The following is a 23,045-nucleotide window of genomic DNA, read 5'->3' as shown; positions in this document are numbered from 1 at the left end:
AAAGAGAAGGGGGAGTGGAGCTAATCGAGAGAGTATGGTATGGGGAAGAGGGGTTTATTTTATTAAGGGTATATTGGGTATTTCATGTTTGGGAGGGTATTTTGGGCATTATGAGAAAAAACCAGCTGACTTAGCAGTCATTTCAAACGGTTGGGGACGTTAGATAAAATCTTTTTATTTGGGGGGAGGTGAGTGATATTTTTGAAAGTGTTGGTCAAGTTGATATTTCGACATAGTTTAGGGGAGGGGAGTGATATTTCTTCCTCTTATTTAATTAAAGAAAAAAAGGTTTTGTTATGCATAATCATGGTTGGTTATATTGAGATTGTCACCTTACCGAATTTGCCCCCCTTTGTATATGTAGGAGGCAGTCTTACTACGTACTGTTTGAGGAGCAAAAATGGTATTACAAACTTATTTAATGATGAGGTCAGGGATCAAAGTCGTGTCCATATAGATATTGCCCGCTTTGGACATCTTGGTCTAAAACCCTTAGGCTGATTGGTACACATGGTTTTTTTTAAAACACGCAGTATGTGGAAGGGGTTCTACCCCTACTTATGAGTCATGAGTTTTTTCCTTCACTCACCGATGTGGGACTATCTTTTAGTTACCCCTTCTTTTTGTCTACAACGAAGGCCCCTAATGAAGGAAGAAACTTTTGTGCATACAGTCGGGTTTCCCACGGATGGCGCCAATAATGCTCACCATAGCTAAGTTTGTGGACAAGTATGGAAGAATCATCCTCCAGCTCCTTCGATTAGACAAGTTTGGTACTCTTTAACAGCCTAAGGGTCTCCTTTCTTATCCTCATCCAAGTCCGGATTCTTATTAACAAATCACAATTTAGGCTTCAACCAAGTAGTGTTGAAGTTGAAGCCCTTCCTAGTCTTGGCCCAGAAGAATTTAGTTCTTCCAATTTTTGTGGATGGAAGAAGGGGCCTAATCTATGATTCTCACCCTCTTTGTTTGGTGACTGAGGTATACCAACCACAATGAGTTGGATGCCACTTGAGGACAAGACAACTAAAGAACACATCAAGGGAAGCAAACCTATCCAACTTGAAGGACTTAATGAAAAAACCAAACACACAGTGCCATGCGTTGGGCAGTGGTTAAGCAGGGATTATGCTGTAATGTCGCACCACCATCCTACCGAACTTGTGAATGGGAAAAGGAAAACCGGCCAAAAAATCATCATTACAGACAAATCTCTTCCTCAATCCCAAAATGGGCCTATCATCCTTCCCAAAAAACCTAATCTCTGTTGACTTGGGAATATGATGGCGTTCCCTTAGAACATGCAAAGAAAACTTGTCCAAGGTACACTTTGCATCACGGATATCAACCAAGTAGCCTTGTGGGGGACCATCATCAATATGCCCTATAGAGTCCTTGCCAATGGCACAGCCTGTTATACCCATGTCCTAATTCGGTCGAATTAGAACTTTTGTTAGTACGTGTGATACACCCGAGAGTGTCAACTTTGTTACATACTAGCTTGCAGCAATCTACTGGATGGAGGGGAGGAATGACCCTACATGTCACACCCCATTCATATAGAATCAGACCATGACTGGGTTCCCTCTGGGTAACCTAAAACCACCAGGATTATCTGATACAGTAACCACAACACAACAAGCCACAAACAACATGGAATATAATAATGTAATTCAACGAAAGTCTTGTCGTATATAAATGCTTGTAAATCCTCATAGACTCTTGATACCCAAATTGTTATACATAGTATATTTACATATGGGCCCGTAGGCATGATATTTACACAAGAAATAACAATTTAACTATCGAGAGCACAAAAAGGGGAAGTATACCAAAAGAATCAAAAGAGAAGTAAATAGAAATCTGCTACTGTTGCCCCACAACATAGTTCTAGCACGGGCATCCGTCTCCTTAGTTAAATCCATCTGAGATCCACCAATCCCCTACTGGAGGATTTTCGATGGGACCTGACGCGGGTTCCTCTATAGAATAACTTGTTAAATCATTTAAAAAGGTGTGTACATGAGGGGTGAGCTTGCTAGCTCAGTAAATGGAAAGAAAGATCACACAAGAAAATGTAATTCAAAATGGTACTAGATGCTTGAAATTCATTTTAAACCTATTTCACCTAAGCAATTATTACTAGGCCATAGGTTACATGCTACTCACAACAATAGTTCACGTATGTCCCAAGTATGAGATGCATTCTCCATCCCGCGATACGCCCATAGGGTTGTTGGAGAAGGCTAGTCGTGAGCACTCAGAAAAGTAAATCGTGGCTGAATCACAATAGAAAAATAAATCGTGGCCGAACCACAACAGAAAATAAAAGCAATACGATTGGCCCTCTGAATGTATCATGAAGGTTTCCAACTATCCTAATGATCAGCAAGACATACTTCTAACCACCATGGTGGTCCGTGACCAATGCTTCCACCCAGTGATAAATCATCACGTAAACCCCTGTTGGGAAGGATTGTAGCACGAGAGAATGTGAAATCCTAACCACATGCTCCTATATGAGATAGTACGACTGTATAGTACTTCTGCGTCCCATACCATGGTGTACCAATGCATTCGTTTCCAAGACTACTATGGCATCTATTATAAGAATCTTATACATGCTTGGAAAATCCTTATCATAATTCATTAATGAATAAATCCATGCTCAAGATTCACAGCAAGTAACAATTAATTGGAAATCCCAAGATACAACATGTTTAGTTCTAAATGCATCCAACAGTAGTCAAGCATATGCATGAGAATGGAAATTGAAATGTTAAGTTAATATATGAATGAATAAGATGCCAAAAACACTCCTAAAATAAAATCAAAGTCCTCTCCCCACTTACTTATTCTTGTAGGAGAATATGCACTCGTGGTATGGGTAAGATCTGGAGTGAAGACGAATGTCTCGAAACCTAGCACAGATAGAAATTTAGAATATATCCGTTTCGGAATTGTGAAAATACATAAGATATGATCACGATGTATAGTTGTGAATTTGAGTTCCATCGGAGCTCATTTGGGCTACAGTGAGTTATATAGGTGGGTAGGAGAACTCACCTGTGCGAACTACCTAGGCAGACAACACTTAGACACAAACCGTTGGGTTTGGTACCCGTTGGTAAGACCAAGGGCTAACCTAAAACCAATGGGTGCTACCGACGGGTACCCGCCCCACCGGTCTTACCCGCCTGTTGGTCCAAATGCCCACGTAAGACTAGAGGGTCACACTGGGGGGTCTGATTAGCTACCGGTGCTACCCACCAGTGTTTTGTGGGTTTTGCTATTCTTCTTCCCTTCTTCATTCCTCCTCTTGGGAAACTAAGGGGGTTGTTCCAACTTCATTTCCCCCACATTTTAGGCTTCATCTACTTGAGTATTCCATGGATCTAAGTTAACATCATGGTTTTGGGGAATGAAATCATACCTTGGCTCAAGAAACCCTAAAACTTAAGATCCACTTTCCAAATTCAAAATGTCACCTCAATACCTCCAAATCTTGGTTTCCCTCAAACCTTTAAAGAAATCACACAAGGGTTCCATTATCTCTTTTATTTTACCACACACAAAAGGATTTCATCATATTCCGAGGGTTTATGGTGTTACTTACCTCAAAATATAAATCCCAATGCACTAGACACTATTCCGGCGACGCAAAGGTAAGATACGGCTCCAGAAACCAAGGGAGAACCTTCTTCCCTCTTCATTCTCTTCTTCTTCCTCTTTTCTCCCTCTTCTTTACTCCTCTCACCAAACTTACTGAAATCATAAATGGGAGAGAGAGAGAGAGAGAGAGAGAGAGAGAGAGAGAGAGAGAGAGAGAGAGAGAGAGAGAGAGAGAGAGATACATAAATGCTATTTATACTTTAGTTTGTAAATTTCTACTAAGGCCTATTTGGTTTTGCCCCTTTATAGACCAAAACACATTAAATCGTGATATCGACCAAAAATAGGCAACATTATAGGGCATGCGAAACCTCATTACAATGAGGAATCCAAAATACACGTGCTCACCCAAGTTGGGCTTGTTGGGGCCTACGCTTCCCCCACAGGTGGGTCACACTGGTGGGTCTCGCACCTACCAATGACCACCCATCACTTGGCTAGAACAAGACCAAGCTTGCTATACTTTAGAGGAAAATGGAATCTTAACGCGTATCTTGCTCTCACCATATGATGTGGACTAAGTTTTCATCATTCAATACGATAACATACCTTTCCTATTCGTATATATCTTTATGGTACGTGCAAGGGTAAGGTTTAGGCGTGTGAATCACATCAGGTACCGGCTTAATCTTGTCCGACCACCCCGCATTTGACGTAACCCTTGTAGTCATGCACCATAGGGCACCTGCATCAACCCTTTTTGGTTCGGACCCTGCAAGACCAAACCGAACCAACCCGTCAATAAAATGGGTTTAGGAAACAGGGCTCTACACTACATGTCAATACAGATGTTACCAGTCAAATTGGAAAGGGTTCAAACTTCAAAGCCTTGATGGTAAGTGATTCAAATAGCTCCTCACTTAACCCCCTTGTATGGTAGGAGCATCACTAAAAGACCATTGCAAAAGTCCCTAAGGAACCACCCTAGGTGTCGGCAAAAAGAGCTGAGAAACAAAAAAGTACATAAATTGCACTGTCCAATGGTAGCACTTACCGGTTAGACAATGACCTATTGGTGACCATCAACCAATGGGCCTGAGTGTAAGGGTGATGGGCATCGGGTTGATGTGTATTCGCATTCGTAGGCCCCGTACCATCGTATCACTACTTAGGATAATACGTGGGGGCCTATTTCACGATTAACTATTCCCTCTTTTGGTAGGTGATTCTCTTCAATAATAATTAGTGGCCAATTTAGGGATTGGGAATCATAAAAATTTGGAGCCACCACATAGGGTTAGGGCCTAGGACCTGGGATGTGAGCCCATTCTGTAGGATGGACCCGAGATTGACTTGGTCTAGTCCAAAGATTTTGGGTAAGAGTTAGGAAATGAGTTGGAAAGGTGTTAGGCACCCACTTCACCCGGTTGAACTGGTCTTCCTATTATATACCTAAATTCGAATATTCCCCAATACATTTTTACCCACATGTATAACTAAACATTTAATATACAACATTATACAAACACTATATCTAATGAGATATCTACATTATGCCTGTTCTATTAAGAAATTATACCAGACCTTGACCCCTGTTTCGGGTCAAGAGGGGTGGGCCCCGATTGATGCATGTGTGATTCTGATGAAGATTCCCAACTTAGGTTGGAACAATCTTAGTTGCTCACTCTTCCTCTTTGAGAATCTAGGCCTTTGATGATATTTCAAGACTCTGGCACATCTCTCGAGAACCTTCAAAAAATTCGACAGAACTTTGACTTGCTCAAGCGATAGGCAGGCCTACTTGAGCAGAACTTTGAAGTGTAGGAGCGAAAGCTCAATTCACAATGTCAAATTTTTTGCCTCAAGCATACGTCAAGTTGGGTCCATCGGGTCAAGCTAAAAAAGGTAAGGGTTGGTGGCTGGGTGGAAAAGGATACTAAAAATAGCAAGGGGGGACTACTACTTTGGGAAGGGACTATTCCTTTCACACTGAACTCTCTCAGACTAAAATAGGGGAATCTCTCGAAATTCTTTTCACACACTAAAAGTAGTAAAAATGGGACATTATTTATAGGCGTCCAAACCAAGTTTGGTGGGCCTGCCAAAAATGGAAAATTCTTTGGCAAGTCTGTCACCCAAAAAAAGTAATTTTTTGTGTCACTAGTCAAGCTCAAGTCATTTTTAAGAGAAAATTGGCGGGCCTGACAAAAATTGGCAGTCCCGTTACCTAAAAATCCATTTTTTTTTCACTGGCCTAGGCTATTTTAGGGTCAATCTTGGAGAGAGAAAGTGGTGGGCCCACCAAAAATCTAGTGGGTATGATCTAGGAGAAAAACGTTTGATAGATCCCCATTCCAACTTTCTGGAGTGATTCTGGGAGATATGGTGTTCTATTTTTCGTTTACGATATATCATTGAAATCGTCTTTCCGAGCATTATCTGACGGCATGGGTTTTGAGCTCCTTTTTCACTCGTAAGAATTTGGTTTTGACAAAGAAGGGTCTTCTGTCCTGTTGAAAGCTAGGGTTTTTTAAGAAATCCTTATTCATGTCGTTCCCGCACCATCAAAGAGTACTTAGAGTCGATACTTCGATGTATTACACGTTAATATCATGTACCACAAGATTGGGTCCAAAACAGGTTCCCAGGCTAGATTAAGGTTCCAGGCTGAATTAGGGTCTTTGGCTAATCAGGTTTTTGGTTTAGATTTGGGTTTTAGGTCGATTTAGGGTTTTGGGTTACTGTCAAGTTTAGGGTTGGAGTGCTCTTCAAGTACGGGTTATCATAAAAGGCCTAGATTCTCTTTTGATGTAGAGCACAAACCTTGATCGTTCCCTATTTGTCATCATTGTCAAGGTGGGTGGAAAAATTGGGTGTCTACCATATGCCCCTCTATGGCCGAGGCCCATACCATGGTCGAAGGGCAAAGAAAAGAATTACCAAATTTTATCACCCTGAGTATGTACTGCTACCACCTTGCTCAATGATAGTAGAGGTGCAAATGTGCAAACACAGGTGAATAACTCATTGGTAAATTCTCTTGAATGGGTTAAAATGTTGATCAATCCAGAAATTAATATGATCCTATCTAGTGAAATTTTACTAAGAAGTTGGGATTTTACCTGAGCCGCCAAATGGTAATCCTTTATCAGATTGGTTCCTATCAAGATGTTAGTACACAATAATTCAACATATAAAAGGTCTTTGGGCCATCCAATGGAATTCCAGTTATACTAAATTGGAAACCCCGAGCTAAACAGGTTTCTAGGCCGTCCAATGGTATTCCGGTTGTACTAAACTGGAAACCCCTTGCCAAATAGGTTTCTCGGGTATTCCAATTGTACTAAATCGAAAACCTCGAGTCAAACATATTTTAGGCTGTCCAAAGGTATTCTAGTTGTACTAAATCGGGAACCCCGAGCTGAACAGGTTTCTAGGCCATCCAATGGTATTTTGGTTGTACTAGACTGAAAAACCCCAAGCCAGACAGTAATGGGGCTAATCCGTGGTATTTTGGTCACTTTTAGACCTGATACCTTGAGTCAAGTAGTAAAAACTCTTTTTTTTATTCACCATTTATTTTTTCTCATTTTTTTCATCATCATTTTTTTTTACTTTACACATTTCCCTATCTATTTACCTCTCTTTTTTATCTTTCTTTTTTTTTTTTTCTTTTTAATCTGGCGGGTCCATGAGATTCTTCACGAGCCCGTGAGTTTTTTGCCAGACCCGCGAAGCCAAAGGGGTCCCCTATATAAGGTTGGACCTAGTCTCCAAATTTGTTATCTTGTTTTTTGTCGTTTTGCTCCATATGTGGTGTGGTGCTCTCTTCTCTCCTCTCATGCTTTGGCTTTTTTATAAAAATTTCGTATCTAGGATCAACCTTGAATGGGACTAAGGATCACATTTGCCAGTCTGTTTGGGGAGAGTGGTTAAGTCTGCTCTTTTTTTTTTTTTAAAAAAAAATGTCATGTATGTATGTTCTTAGAATATTCCATGTATAGATGCCAATGATGTGCATGCTTAGGATTTTCTATATGCTCATGCCAATATATGCTAGAAATTCTCATGTATGCCCATGTACGTAGGCTCATATATGCTTAGGACTCCTACCCATTTGTGACAATGTTGTGCATGATCTATGCTATGATGCTTATGTTGAGATTTTTAACAGTTGTGGTAGGCCCAAATAGAACCTTCAACAAGGTGGGGGACTAGATTAATCATATCCACCCCCTTATACACTATCGCCCTTGCTTCCACTTTTGCGCCCAGAATTTGGATGTCCAGTTTACTCGGGTCCTTGCTGAGAGGTGGTGGTTGAGTACTCATACTTTCCACTTACCTATGGGGGAGATGTCAATCACCATCTCTACTTCCATGCGTTGATTGGCCCTCCCTTTGGTGGCGAGCCTATCACTTTTTCTACCCCTTTTAGTCGATAAGAGGTGCTAGCACTTATTGCATTGATTCCCCAGACACCATCATCCAGACACCATCATCCACCTTACTTTTGTTTGTAAGGCCTGGACAGGCAAGATAGTAACTATGTCCACCCCTCGTGCGGAGAAGGAGCAGTTTATCCATTGCATCTTCATCTATTGGGCCGGCTAGTGCTTGTTTAGCAATCCCTCCGATAAGGTCGACCTTCGGCTTGCCTATTTCTTTAGAGACCTTCAGAATATTCAGAAGTAAGATTGGGGTGGATCCACTTATGCATATTTCCTCAAGATGATGAATCACTTAGCTTAGAGTGACCCGAGTCTGTATGGGGCTGCCTATATTCTTCAGGTTTGAACCTCTTGACTCATTTACTTACCTTGCTTTGCTTTGTTTCATGTTCTGATTGGTGTTCTTGTTCAGCCTTGGGCCTATGAGCACCTTGATTTCCTCATCCCTCCCCTATCAAAGGGGGATCATGGAACATTTCCTATCACCAGGAAGTGGGGTATGGGTGAGACTGTTCAGGGTCCTTTACCTCTTGCCACAACAGGGAGGGATATTTTGAACCAGGTCACTGCAGTTTTCTTTTTTTCTCTTTTTTCCTTGCATAATTTCTTCCAGTTAAACTTGCTTCAGTACTGACTCTTCGTTAGTGTAGGTTTCTTGGACTCCCTTCCAGATGGTGGCTTTCCCTTTAGATGCTCATCGTGATCAAGCTAGGAGACTCGCATCCTACTTAGGGTCCCAGTGGTACCGCATAGTACCTCGGGGAGAGGGTTGTTAGGCAGTGGTTTGACTCAGATGGTCCCTTGGTTCCTCATTATCTTCCTCCATCCATGCATAACCATGGTATCCATTCTGTGGAGGAATTTCAGGCAACTCTGATTGGGGTTGGGGATGTTGCTGCCAAAAATCCCGTATGAGCTGACCTGCACAAGCACAGATGGCAAAGGCCCGGAGCTTTGTCCGGGGTTAGTACTCCGACGCTCAAGTTAGGGTCGGCCGCACAGTTTTTAGTAAGGGAGTAATGGTGGGGATATTGATGCTTACCCCCTTCCTTCCTCTCGGGCCCTCTTATATAGCTCCTAGGGTTTAGGGTTTTCCCTTTCCTTTCAAGAGTCCTTCTCGGGTCCACCTTCTTCCCTCTTAGAGTTCCACTCGAATACGTCCATCCTTCTGGTGGGGAATATTCCCTTCATACAAGCGACATGATAGAGCGTGATAGAGTCTTTGTACTCCCTATCTAGTGGGTGACACGCGTCGTGTCCCGGTGGGCAATGCGTGTCCTCACCCTACTGAGCGATCGATTTGGCTGTATCAGGGGATACCTTCACAGATCTTATGCAAGATTACAAAGAGTTTTCTCCAGCCAGAGACAGTGTGCGTGTTATTGACTGCTGAATGTCCCAGGTAAAGCTCTTGGATTGTTTTTTTTTTTTTTTGCATAGAATTTGAACATCCCACAAATAACACTTATTGTTTCCCTTTTCAGTACAACATGCCGATTATCTTTCTTGGCCACAATATCCCTAGATCCATAGGAGCTTCTATAGAGGGTTCTTCTCACATGAGTACCGGTCCGATTCATAACATGGCCGAGCTGCGCACATCTATCCCAGGCTTCCCCGGGTAGATGTATATTGATGCTCGTGATCCTTCTGTGTAGCCGATGTTACCGAGGACGACGATGGCAGATGAGAGCATAGGCCTTCCCGTCACATATAATTGTGTAAGCTATCCTGTTGTTCATTCATCTTCTTTACTTGTGTTCTTCATTCTCTATTCATTGCAGGTCTCTCCTCCAGTTTATGCTGAGTGTTGTCAGATGACCCAGAGCCTTAGTACATGCTTATATGGCCAGACAGATCGTAACCGTGACCAGGTACTCCTTGGAATTTTGTTTCTTTGTTGCTGAGTCTTAGCTAACTTCTACTTATCATCAAGATTTGTACATCACTAATCTGGAGAGATGTCTGCATCGGATCGATCCTGCATTTGGTGCTAGAGGTCTGAAACTTGGATTTGGAGGCAGAGGATCTGGCCTCAGATTTGGAGGTGGAGGACTTCCTTTAGAGCTGGCGGGTCTACATTCGGAGCTGGAGGATCCGTTCTTAGATTTGGGTCTGGGAGTGGAGAGACTAATGTGGCTGTACCTTCTCCGTTGATGAGTTCGAGCTTCTCCTGAATGATGATGGACAAGATGGACAAGACAGACAAGGTGGACAGTCATCGGGTTGACACTAAGACTTTCCTTTTATTTTGAACAAAGAAATTTTTTTTTTTTTTTAAAATGTGAACTCCTCTTTTCCTTTTCTTTAAAATAATGCTCATGATGTTAATTGACTAGATTTTATTTATTTTATTGTTGCTTTTGTGGATAATGCACCATTCTATCCTTGAGCTTTCATATGGCCATAAGTAAGCCATCATTAGAATGAACCATATTAACCCAAACTTTATTCAATATGATAAGATTTTCAATACAAAGCATGAGGTCTTGACTCCTTACACTTGCCAGATCTTAGCAAGGAAATGAACAATATGAGTACTCAATTCCTATAGGGGATAGAAGTTTTCAATCCTCTCTGGATCACCCTGTGGAAGCTGATACTACCACATGATGTACAAGAGAAGGCAAAACAAAGTTGCAACCAGAGGTCTTCATCAAGAAACCAGTCTGTGGCCACTAATGATAATCCCAGTTCACATCTTCTCGAGTTTTCCCTTGTAGGTCTCCGCCCAATCGGCGATAAACTCAAACTCTAGAATCTCCCGCTTGTCCTAATAATGGGTCATCTTTAATTGATTATTCCTCAAAGGTGTTAATAAGTGCAGTCACTCCTTCAACCATAACTAGAATATGGCCAGACATCCTAAGTAATGGTCTATTCCAAATTTGCACTTGTAATTCATCTCATCAAATCCTCGAAACAGCTATGCCAAGATGGTAGGGACTAAATCACACCCTTCCTTAATTGTTTCACAATTCTACAATAACAGATGTGTTCCTCACCCTGGCATGCGTAAGACAAACCACGCTATCATACAGAAGAGATATGTGTTGTTCCAATACTCGCGATGAACCCCCCTGCAGTGGGAACATGGTGAATGCTCTTGAAACCTTCAAGATGTCGATCTTTTTGTAGCTTACAAACTACGCCATATCTTCCTTGCTCCATCCAAAGAAGTCTTGGATCTTTTTTGAGTAGTCTGATTCCAACGAGGGGCAGAACAAATTTCCTGCAGGAGGAGAGAGCAAACAAGCTCTGAACTCTTTTATAGTGGTGCATATTTCTACCATTCCAAACATGAACACAAGGAGCTCCATGTCCCAATATTGAGGTGCCTGTCGTAGTAACATATGGTGTAACTTCATGCATTCGATCTTTCCAAGTACTTGCATCTTCATGGATTGTAACAGGTCTGGTTCTTCGCTGCCTATCCTCAATGTCCACTTTCGCAATGTTTTATCTAAAGAGCTTATGTCGTTCTGTCCCTATAATTGTTCCAACTAATTAGAAACAACTTTTAGTAATAATAAAATATTCAAGATTCAACAAGACTTCTATCACTTTTATTCATTGCACTTAGACTATCTTATTTATAGACAAATCAAAGGTGGGGAATGAATTGGCCTTGATAACTAATATCGGACAATGATTCTTGACAAGGTTGAATTCAGGAATATATTTGAAGGATCACAGGTTGAAGAAAGTGACCCAATGATCAAGTGTTGAATGGTGATTCTTGGGGGAAGGAAACAGAGATGATCATTTAGATACCTTGGTTATTAATTTCAGAATCCTTTGTCCCCCTCTTCTTTTTTTCTGCTTTATTTTATTTTGAGGTTGTTGAGACCACACTCACATGTATCAAGTTGCCTATGTATCCGTTGTGAGGAATCAGTTCTAGCATAGTTCAAGTGTTTTACTCTACACATAATACTTTATGAGTGGATCCATATTGACCAATCCTGGTATTTCTTTTCCATCAAGATCCATGAGTCTTACGGATTTTCTAGGTAGTATCTCCTTAACTATAAATGGGCCGCTCCAGTTTGGCCTAAACTTTCCCCTTGGGTTATGAATGGGGGCCTTTTGCTGTCGGAGAACCAATTCTCCCTCTTCTATGTGACGAGGCTTCACCTTCTGGTTGAAGGCCCTAACCATCCTTTGCTAATACTTCTTTAAGTTATCCATGGCTTTCATCTGCTTCTCGTCTAGGAAATTGAGCTCGTCTTATGCCTAGCCTTTACCCACTCTCCTTCAAGTAACTGACTATCGAGGAGTATCCTGAGTGAAGACACTTGGATTTCTACAAGTAATACCGCTTCCATACCATAGACTAAGGAGAAAGGAGTTGCCCCTATGAAAGATCTTATGGAAGTCTAATATGCCCATAAGGCGTATGTCAACTTGTCGGCCCAACAATCTTTGTGGGTCTCAGCCATCTTCTGAAGGATCATCTTCATGTTTTTATTGGCTGCCTCCACTGCTCCATTGGTCTGTGGTCGATAAGTGGTAGACCTATGCCTTTTGATACCAAATTTTGTGTAAATCTTGTCAGCTTTGCCCCAGAAATGAGATCCTTGATATCAATTCCTGTGGTACTCCATATCGGCAGTTATAAGCACTGAATATGACTACGCTTCTACCTATGTGGTGAAGTAATATATTGCCACCAAGATGAACTCATGCCCGTTAGATGCCTTAGGATGAATCTTCCCTACGACGTCAAGGCCCCAAGTAGAAAATGGTCTATGAGAGCTGAGCGAGTGCAATTCTATTGGCGGAATATATATGATGTTAGCGAAGATCTAACACTTATGGGACTTCTTAATGAAATCTACACAATCTGCTTCCATCGTATTCCAATAGTACCCCAATTGGAGAACCTTCTTTGCTAGCATTTTTACGTTCATGTGGATCCCACAAAGACCTGGTGAATTTCTACCATGATGGTCTTTGCTTGTTCTTCATCTACACACAACAATCGTATCCTACCATAAGATCTCTTGTATAGCAAATTTCCTTGTAGGATAAATTGGGTGGTATAATTCCTCAAGAACTTCTTTTCTCCCTCTGTGGCTTCAACTGGGTACCTTATTTCTCTGATGCAATCAATTATGCGGGGTGAACCATGATCTTCCATCCACCATGAGGGCATTCACGGTACTTTGGTATATGGGCTTGTCTCTTCCCTCTACCAAAAACGGTCGGACCTATCCTATGGGATTGCACTCCGTCATGGATGCTAATATGTTAAGAGCATCCACAAACTGGTTGTTATCTCTTTGAAATTATTCAGAATACATCTCCTTGAAGTTCTTAACTCCTCTAAGTGTTCTTGGTGGTTTCAGCTTTTCATCCCTAGTCTTCCGTTTTCCTTGAGTTTGGAAAATAAAGATGGCTGAGTCACCATATACCTTGATCTTCTTTACACCAATAGTCAATGCTATTTCCAGTCCCAAAGCACATGCTTCACATTCGGCAATATTATTGGTGCAAGGGAAGCCAAGATGACAGGATGAGGGCAAATATAAACCATCAAGGGTTACCAAGAGTATTCTTGCGCCACATTCCTTTTGGTTGGATGCCCCATCAAAGTATAACTGCCATTCATTAGTGACTTCTTCTTCAGTTGTTGCTATTCCCTCATCTTGGAAGGCATCATCTGACATTCTTTCATCTTCAGTAGGGTGAGCGGCTAAATGATCTGCTACCGCCTATCCCTTGATAGAATTTTACATGATGTAAGTGACATCAAGCTCAGATACTAACAGTAGCCATCGAGCCATCCTCCTCGTCAAAGCTAGCTTCTCAAAGAGATACTTTATTGGATCCATTATTGAGATTAGTTGAACTGGGTATGCCACCATGCATGGTTTCAAGTATCAGTTTGGTATTGACTGTATTGAATCAGTATCGACTGAGATCAATCCTCGATCCCTGACCGATCTGGATCAGTTTAGGGGTAAAATAGTAAACATTAGTACTTTTTTTCTAAAAATAAGGGGCAAAATCGAATGATACCCATGATTCGATCCAATTTGGATCGGTATCGGATTGGTATCAATCTCTATCGATATCGATACCGATACCGATCCTGTCCCTTAAATCCTTGTCACCATGTAATACCTCAACCTCCTTGTTGCCTAGTTTAATGATGTATAAGTATTCTCTAGAGGTGTGTACTGTGTCTCATATTCCAAGGCCTTCTTTCTCAATTAGTAATTAGCTTGTTCTGCTCCCTTTTCTTTCTCCTTTTGAGCCAACAATGATCCCATGGAATTTTCTCTGACTTATAGGTATAGCAAAAGAGGTTCTCTAGCAATCGGCGGAACTAACACTGATAGATTTTCCAAGTTCTCCTTTATTTTTCCAAACGTCTACTGACATTGGGTTGATCCTCCTTCAGTATTTTGAAGATCGACTCACAAATGGTGTTCAACTAAGATATAAAATGGCTGATGTACTGGATGTGGCCGAGGAACCCTCATATCACCTTCCTATCTGAGGTGTGGACATCTTAGGAATCACCTTGATTTTGGTTGGGTCAACCTCAATGTCTCTCTCACTTACTAGGAAACTTAATAGCTTCCTTGCTGTCATGCCAAACACATATTGCTGGGGATTCAGCCTTACCTAACACTTCTTTATTCTCTCTAAGAACTTCCTTAGGGTGGAGATATGCCCCTGCCGATCCACTGTCTTTACTATCATATCATCTGTATAGACTTCCACTTCCTTGTGCATCATATTATGGATAATAGTTAGGGCCGCTCTCTGGTAGGTTACCCCAACGTTCTTTAGCCCAAATTGCATCATCGTATGACAATAAGTCCCACACGGAGTGATAAAAGCTGTCTTTTCTTTGTCCTTGGGGTGAATGCTTATCTTGTTGTACCTTGAGAAACCATCCATGAATGATAACAAGGCGTGTCCATCTATGTTGTCAACAAGCACATCAATGTGAGGCAACGAAAAATCATCTTTTAGACTGACCTTGTTGAGATCTCGAAAGTCCACGCACATCCGTGCCTTCCCATCTTTTTTGGGAACGGGAACATTATTTGCCAACCATTAGGGATATTCTACCACCTGCAAGAAGTAGTCATTCTATTGCTTTAATACTTCTTCCCTGATTTTCTTGCTCATTCAGGACGCATTCTTCTGGAGTTTTGCTTGATGGGTCACGCATCAGGGTAGAATGGCAAGCGGTGTTGCACAGTGTTTGGATTGATCCTAGACATATCATCGTAGGACCAAACAAAGACTTCCATAAATTTTATGAGGAGACTTGTGACTCTGCCTTATCTTCGTTGTCTAGGGTAGCACTAATTTTTACTTCTCCAAATTAATGACCTGAGTATCCTCACGGATGGGTTGGGGTTATCTAGGATTGTGCTATTTTATTAAATTGTGATATTCATTAAGATAATCATTAGAAAATGAAGGCAAATCATATTCGAAGTCAGAATTTTCATTGATGTTCAAAAGAGGAGTAACAGGATTGATGTACATGAACTTTGAATTATTATTAACAGGAAACAAAGGGACACAATCAATAGTATCAGATGACTCAACAATGGACTCAAAGATAGATTCAGTTCCTTCTTTAGCGATATTCAAACCGGTTGACTCTTGGGTATGAGTGAACTCGAAGTTGTCTCCGACAATGGTACAATTCAGTAGTGATCGGTTGACCTTGTGAATCAACAAATGCAGCAACGAACCCTTTTCTTCTTTCACGGCAACTGCTGCTATGTCAATTTCTTGGTCACAAAGACAAATTAGCTAACCTCATGGTATTGAAAACCGAACTTCATGAGGGATAATCCCGATTGAGGCTACTCAGGCCATTGGCGATGAAATTAAGCTTCTCTAGGTGGCCATTTGAAAATGCCCCAACTCCTTGGTTGCATCTTAGCTCGTTGTCTCGAACTTTCCCATTACAATTGGTTCTTGCACAATGCACACAAACCATTAGAGTCTCCTTGCTCTCCTTTCTTGGGTATAGGCACTTTTCCTGCAGAATGGTCTGGGCTTCAGCTCTTGTAACTCTTTCGCATGTATTTCTTGAAAGTTTGACCAAATATGCATTTTCATATCCTTAGGTAAGTGTATGCACCAAACCGACTTCACTTTCTTCTCCCATTCTCTCTTCAGAAGAGTCCAAGGATTAATTGCCTTTATAGGTCGGATCAAATTGGTAGGATTACGAGGGGAATCCTCATCTCCGATCATTAGGATTCTTGATACATCGATGACCTGACTTTCACAGTCCTCCCTTGTATACTAGAGCTGCTCCAACTTAGAGTACCCAATTAAACTCATATTAAAAGAAGAGCTTGAATCCTGGTTGCATTTGGGCAACAACTTCATTGAACAAAGGCTCTGCCACACAAAATCCTCTCATTCTCTCACAAAATATCCATTAAGTGTAGGATAATAGGCAGTAAATGGTTTCTATGTCATTTCTAATGCCTTGTTGTATTCCTCCTGCTCAAATCCCTCTTCCTTTTTGACATATTGGGGAATATACCCCAATCCTTCTTTTCCTTTACTTTCAACTACTATGGGAAACTTTGTCACATCCTAGTGATATGTACTGAGTCCCATCCTTGGGAAATACTGCATATTCTTCTTCATCATATGACCAACCGGGGACTCCAAATGGTCTCATAATCTGCTGGGATGTCTTCTTTAGTAGCTTTTTTGGTAATAAAAACACAAGTGCCTTCTATCTCAAACCCACAGAGGTGGGCTTCCTTTCCTTGTCCTCCTCCCTTTTCAATGTTGTCTAGAGTATGACCAACTCAGGGTCTCCTGAAACAGTTTTCACCTTTCCTTCATGTATGAATTTCACTTTTGGTGCAAATTGGAAGATAAGTGCCTCGACTTGATGCAACCATGGTCTTCCCAGAAGCATGTTAAAGGAGGCCGAGATATCTATCCCCTAGAAATCAATGTCAAACGTTTCTGGGCCGATCATTAGGATTGCTGTGAGAACCACTAGGATCTCCCTCCTTGTGTGGCCTGTATCGTTTGATTTGATGGTCTCATCTTCTCCACATTTAAACAGATTTGGAAGCTGACCTCAATGATAATACATTCAAGGCAGAGCCATTGTCAATCAAGATTTGCGGCACAACCTTGTTATGGCACTCAACTATTATATGCAGAGCCTTGTTGTGCCTAACCCCTTGGTTAGGTAGCTCAGAATCGAAGAACATCAGAGACTGTACTGCATATGTTGCCCCTACTATTTGTGAGAGTTGTACTAGATCAATTTCAATAGGCACTTATACATTTGCAAGAGACTTAACCACGGCTTCTCGGTGTGAAGGGGAAGCCATCAACAAACTCTAGATAGAAATATTAGCTTGCACCTTCTTGAGCTATGTTAGAACAGGATTCTTTGGTTCTGTACTCGAACGCTTTTCTCTTGCCCCATTTGCTTTGGGCTGCTCCACCACCAAAGATTTGTTTTTGAATCCCTTTCTGCTTCATATCTCCAACACTTATGGGTTTTTGGATGGCTTTTTCCATGGGGTACCCATCACCTTCATCATCACTATCTATGATATGATAGTTCCAACCATAGGGAGGTGTCATACTCATCATATTCATCGTATTCTCCTTCCCGACTTGGAGGAGGAGGTGGAAGACCTCCACAAATATCAAGAGCTCTGGCCCATACTATCTTTACCACATTTAAGGTCTTTGTCTGGTCCGCCCTCTATTTCTCCGAGTGATTGCATCTCCTCAGGAAAGTAGCAATCATTGATAGCAATGTTACCTAACATTTCCTAAGATTCTTCCAAATGGGCTGTCATCCTATTCATCTGTATAGCAATATCTATCAAATGATCTTCAAATGTTGCTTTAGAAATGGCATATTTTTCCAAACTTCTTGGTCAAGATCTTCATTTGACCATTCTCCTTCTATTCGTATAGGAAATGTCGAATGAATGGCATGTGTAGGATCTATGCTTGGATCATCCCCACTTATGGCATATACCGAGTAATCTGATGGATCTTCATACAAGGAATATCCAGATATCTCCTCTTTATCAGTGCTTCAAAACTCATAATTGTCATTGCTATACTACTCAGCATCTTCAAACTTCATCCTCTTCCTCTTCATTTTCATTGGTTTCTTGATTATCATTGATCCCCTTCGCATCCAGACGCTCATAATACTCTGAACGTATTGAGTGAAACACTTCCATAGGGTCAAAGTCTGCATCATATCCTCAGAGCTCATTGAATACATTGTCAGACTCATCCTCGGTATCGCTTATTAAATGGATCAAACTAGACTCTTCTTTGATCTGTTCTTCAACTACTAATGCCATTACTGCCCTGATCAATTCATCTGTTACTTCTTTAATCATTGGCAAAGGGTTCCTCTCACACTTGATGGGATGTATCAATAAAGTGGGGGATTCATCCTGGTCCTTCTTCCTCCAAATCATTTACTGACCCTATTGATTATGTAAAATATGGAGACCTTGACAATGTGAGGATGTCACTCCAAGTTTAACCATCTACCCATCCATTCCCAGACTCATGAAAGAAGGGATCATACACTATTCTTGGGCCATATGATGATCGGGAGTTGGGGTTGTATGGTGGAGTTGATGGATAAGAGGTGGGATGATATGAAGGGGATATTATGTGGGAGGTTGGATATTTTGAAGGTGATAGTGGGTGATATAAGGGTGACGAAGGATATGGTCTTGGGTGGTATGATGGGGATTTGGGTACTGGTGGAAAAGGTGGATGATACGAAAGGTCACATGTAGGTGTAGCGATATGAAGAGGTATGGAATGTTGGGACTTTAGAAGATGGCAAGGATGGTGGAGGACTAGGTGGCGGTGATTGGCCTATGACTCCCCATTTTCCTTCATTTATGCCCTGTTTCCCATGGTCTTCCTATATAGACGGGAATTCATGAGACCTTTCCTGCCCCTTAGCTAGATGAGTCAAGTTGGATCTTCTTGAGATTCCTCATATTCCAATGCATTGACTGTCCCATGATCTGGGAGAGGATTGCTTATGACATTAGGAGCCTACGTGACTTTCACTTCTATTGTCATGTTATATACCAAATCCTAAATGGCATGCTACAAATTGAAGCACCGGTTTGTGGTATGGCCTTTCTGATTGTGGTAGGCCCAAAATTCATGTTCCCTATACCAAGATGGTAGGGGTCACTAACTAGTTTGGAGGCAACCGTGCTGAGGAGGCCTTGTTTCTTTCACTTCTCATAAATTGTCATCAATGGCATTCCCAAATTTGTGAACTACCTTTTTGGCTGTGGAACTCTTTCAGCTAGGGGATCCGCTTGTATCACAAATGGCTGAGAATGAGATGCAGGTGCTGAAACTACTAGTTACTGGACTGCATTCACTATGCTTGTTTTTGGACTCTTGCCTCGCCCAAACCTCATACTCTTTCCTGAGTCTTGAGAAACTGCCTGGTACTGAGCATCCCTCAACAACTTGTATTCAGCGTGGGTGCCTGTGGCTATCAGAGTTTCAAAAGTTTGAAAATGTTGGTAATAGAGGACCTCATAATATGGTTTAGAGAGATTTTCAATCAACATCTCCACTTGTTCTACTTCAAAAGGGAGATCCGTCATTTTAGCCGCCTTGTCTCTAAACCTCATCAGAAAAGTGGTAAGTAAACCCGTCCTTTGAGTGCTATCATAGGGTCTCCAATTCACATCGCTTTACATCCACTTCTATTTTATGAGAGTACTGCTTAGTAAAAGCTTGCACAACTGACCCAATTTTGAGTCTATGGGGGTTCCAATTATGTTAGCCATCTCAAAGCTGACCCTGATAATGTTAACATAAATACTTGTCCCATATGTTCACTAGCGAGTTGTCATGATTTGGTGACACTCACGAAGATCTTCAAATGAGCTTTAGGGTCTCCTGACACATCAAATCTATCAGTTTTCCATTTAAATTTCTCAGGAACTTGTACCCCAGAGAAGAAACTCATTTCACTTGGGTTTGCGGCCTGCCCTTCTTGGTTCTTGCCACTGCGGATCATACTTTCTAGCTTTTCCGATGTTCTCTCATTTTATTTTCTCTCTCAGTCTCCGACAGTTCATTTTGGACATGAGAGAAAAAATCTTCCTCGTCCTCATCACTCACAAACCTAGGAAGAGCCTTAGGCACTCTAAAGGTTCTATTTGGTGTATCTACCCTAGCCACTTTGGTTCTCTCGAGAAAGGGACGAAACCTACCCTTGTTTGGTTTCCAATCACATTCTCATTCTGAGTAGGAATGGAATCAACCCTAGAGGGGTTTCTAATTTCTTGTAGGTTATGTGCCAAACTTCTCTTAAACTCGACCATTTCGGCTTGTATTGCTTCAAAAGGGTGAACCCATACTAGTTCTGGTGTATCACCACTGACTGGGTCTCTAACAAATGCTTCCATACTGACTGAGTCTTGACTGTTAGATGAAAATTTGTCTAAAAGGGATGATATTGGACTTAGGCGAGTTAACCGATTACCATGATGAGTCCACACGGATGGCAAGAAATATTTTGGAAGTGGAATCGTGCCTAATCCACAAAGAATGTTTGATTTCAGATTTTTTTATTACTTTAATTATTCAGGATTATATAAAAAAGATCCTTTTTTGGCTCTATCTTCAGCCCTATGTCTCTTATCCTTAAGAGGTCTTCCTCCACTAGCAGGTTTTTTCGGAGAACTCCATCTATTCTGGTGTGGTTGGCGTGGGTCTATTTGTCAATAGGACTCCTTATGAGTTTTTTTTTTTGTTTCTTTTGTTTTTTTTGTTTTTTTTGTTTTTTAATGATATTTTTTTTTTTGCAACAAATGTTTCACACAAAGTTAATCAACGTGATGATAAGGATTTAATGATAACTTGAGTCCTTAGTTAAATCCATATCACGGCACTCGAGAACAAACATAGTGACCCCGATGAAAAGTATTCTTATAAGATACTCTATGTCATTGGGTTCTGCTCTTTATGATCTACCCCACTTGATGATTCTTTCCCCCGGATGTCTATGGGAGTATCTTCCTTGATGAATCAGCATCTCGTATAATTTAATGGGAATCACCCTAGAATTATACATACTGAACCATCGAGATGTTGTTAATATTTTTGGGGAAGAATATTTAACCGAAAACCCACTTGAGAGAGCATATTCCTGATGACTCGAATACATTATAAGAATACTCCAACCTAGATCTCAAACAAATCTAATCAGTTAGTTTGTGGTGTTCCTAGGGGTTTTTCATCTATTTCTTACATGATGCGTGGGTGTAGTGGATGCAATAGGACCGAATCGGCTATCCTTGACGGATCTATATGCTCAAGGTACATGATCCTTTTATATACCCTAAGGGTATGGTATCAAGGGTGTAGCATCCTTGTTCATTTATTGTGACTATACATGAGGTTAGACAATTAGCCATAGGGTGGATGGAACCATTCCATGAGTGGGTGCAAAAGTGTAATGCAAGTACCACCGTATGATCTCAGAATGCCATAAGGTGCACGGACCTTCCCAAATAGGGGTGTCAATTGGATGGTTCGGTTTGGTTTTGGTCGGGTTGAATCAATTTCAGTCTAGGAATGAGGGAGACCAAAACCAATCCATTAAGGAACTCTGGTTTTTAGTTAGTTTTGGTTTTGGTCTGGTTTGGTTTTGGCTTATTTCGGTTTTTCAATATCGGGTTAATACCAGTTTAGATCGGTTTATTATTGGGCGTGAACCATAATGAATCTTACATTCGTAACTTATAGTGACAAGATTTGATGAAAAAAACACTTTAAATTTATGATTAGATCATAGTTTATCATTTTAAGGGAAAGACAACTAATATTGAAACCAATGGATAACAAATTACTAAGAAGATAACTACTATTAAAATCACAAAATGAACCCCATTATCCAATCATTTATTTAACTATCCAACTAGTTTTCTATAGTGAACAAAGAAATCAATGGAAGCATTATTATAATTTACAAATCAATTTCTCTATTCATAACCTAATATTCGGTGATTTGTAACAATTCCCCTATAAAATGGATAGTTAATTCATCAATTTATAATCTCATAATCCTTTATTTTTTTATCGGTTTCATTCGGTTTGGTTATTGGTTGGCTCGGTTCGGACTAGTTGTCAGCCAATCCCAACATACCTCAGTCCAAAACCAATAATATAAGGATCGGTTTGGTTTGGTTTGAGTTTTATCGGTTCGGGCTAGGTTTTGACACCACTATTCCCAAGGGTGCTGGCATAATGCTGTTCATCCTCTCCATACGGTTGTGCTTTATGCATTCTTGTGTAGGAAGCGATTATCATGTGATCTCAGAATATTTAGAATGTCATGCACGCAACTCCCCGAGGGTGTTGGCATGATAAAGAGTATCCTTGCCACATGATTTCACTTCGAGCATGTTGCATGATGTGGTTAGTGCATACAATTACAAACATGGGTTAGCTAAACATGTTTTTATACAAATACATTAAAGGGAGTATTCATGCGTAAAACAGTAGTATCTAATATTGGAAGTTTGACAAATGTACCCAATTGAGTCGCCATTGTAAGGGTAATGGGCATTGGGTCAACATGTATCTGTATATGCGAGCCTCACACCACCTATCACCACTCGGGATAATACGTGGGGGCCTATTTCATGAATAACTCATTCCGTCTTTTGTTGGGTGATTCTCTTCAATAATAGTCTAATAGCCAATTCGGGGATTGAGAATCATAAAAATTTAGAGTTGCCACGTTAGGGCCTAGGACTCAGGATGTGGGCCTGTTCTCTAGGAATGGACCCAAGATTGACTCGGTCTAGTACATAGATTTTGGGTAAGAGTCAGGTTATGAAGTTGGGAAGGTGTTAGGCACCAACTTCACCCAATTGAACCGGTCTTCCTATTAGATGCATAAATTCGAATATTCCCCAATACATTTTAACC

At 41.0% G+C, this 23,045-nt stretch overlaps 1 protein-coding gene across 2 annotated transcripts; it reads left to right on the top strand.

Moving 5' to 3' along the window:
- The first annotated feature begins 9,564 nt into the window (after positions 1-9,564).
- LOC122091620 lies at positions 9,565-10,436 on the top strand. 2 transcript variants are annotated; one of them, XM_042661674.1, is made up of 3 exons: positions 9,565-9,784; positions 9,848-9,937; positions 10,061-10,436. In XM_042661674.1, exons 1-3 carry the CDS (start codon positions 9,725-9,727, stop codon positions 10,238-10,240), a joined length of 330 nt encoding a protein of 109 aa, XP_042517608.1. In that variant the 5' UTR covers positions 9,565-9,724; the 3' UTR covers positions 10,241-10,436. The 2 variants fall into 2 exon arrangements, 1 of the variants encoding a protein (XP_042517608.1); XR_006143991.1 differs by having other exon boundaries at positions 9,573-9,784; positions 10,000-10,436.
- The last annotated feature ends 12,609 nt before the right edge of the window (positions 10,437-23,045 follow it).

The sequence above is a fragment of the Macadamia integrifolia genome, chromosome 1, assembly GCF_013358625.1.
Source record: "Macadamia integrifolia cultivar HAES 741 chromosome 1, SCU_Mint_v3, whole genome shotgun sequence".
Classification (NCBI taxonomy): Eukaryota; Viridiplantae; Streptophyta; class Magnoliopsida; order Proteales; family Proteaceae; genus Macadamia; species Macadamia integrifolia.
Note: the sequence above shows the minus strand (reverse complement) of the source record. Positions and strands in the feature narration are given on the sequence as shown.

Bases quoted from the DNA above. Each gene is read 5' to 3' on its own strand.
- LOC122091620 (XM_042661674.1), top strand. From the start codon at position 9,725: ATGTTACCGAGGACGACGATGGCAGATGAGAGCATAGGCCTTCCCGTC. The intron at 9,785-9,847 runs GTAAGCTATCCT...TATTCATTGCAG, and splicing joins TTCCCGTCACATATAATTGT to GTCTCTCCTCCAGTTTATGC. The intron at 9,938-10,060 runs GTACTCCTTGGA...ATTTGGTGCTAG, and splicing joins CAGATCGTAACCGTGACCAG to AGGTCTGAAACTTGGATTTG.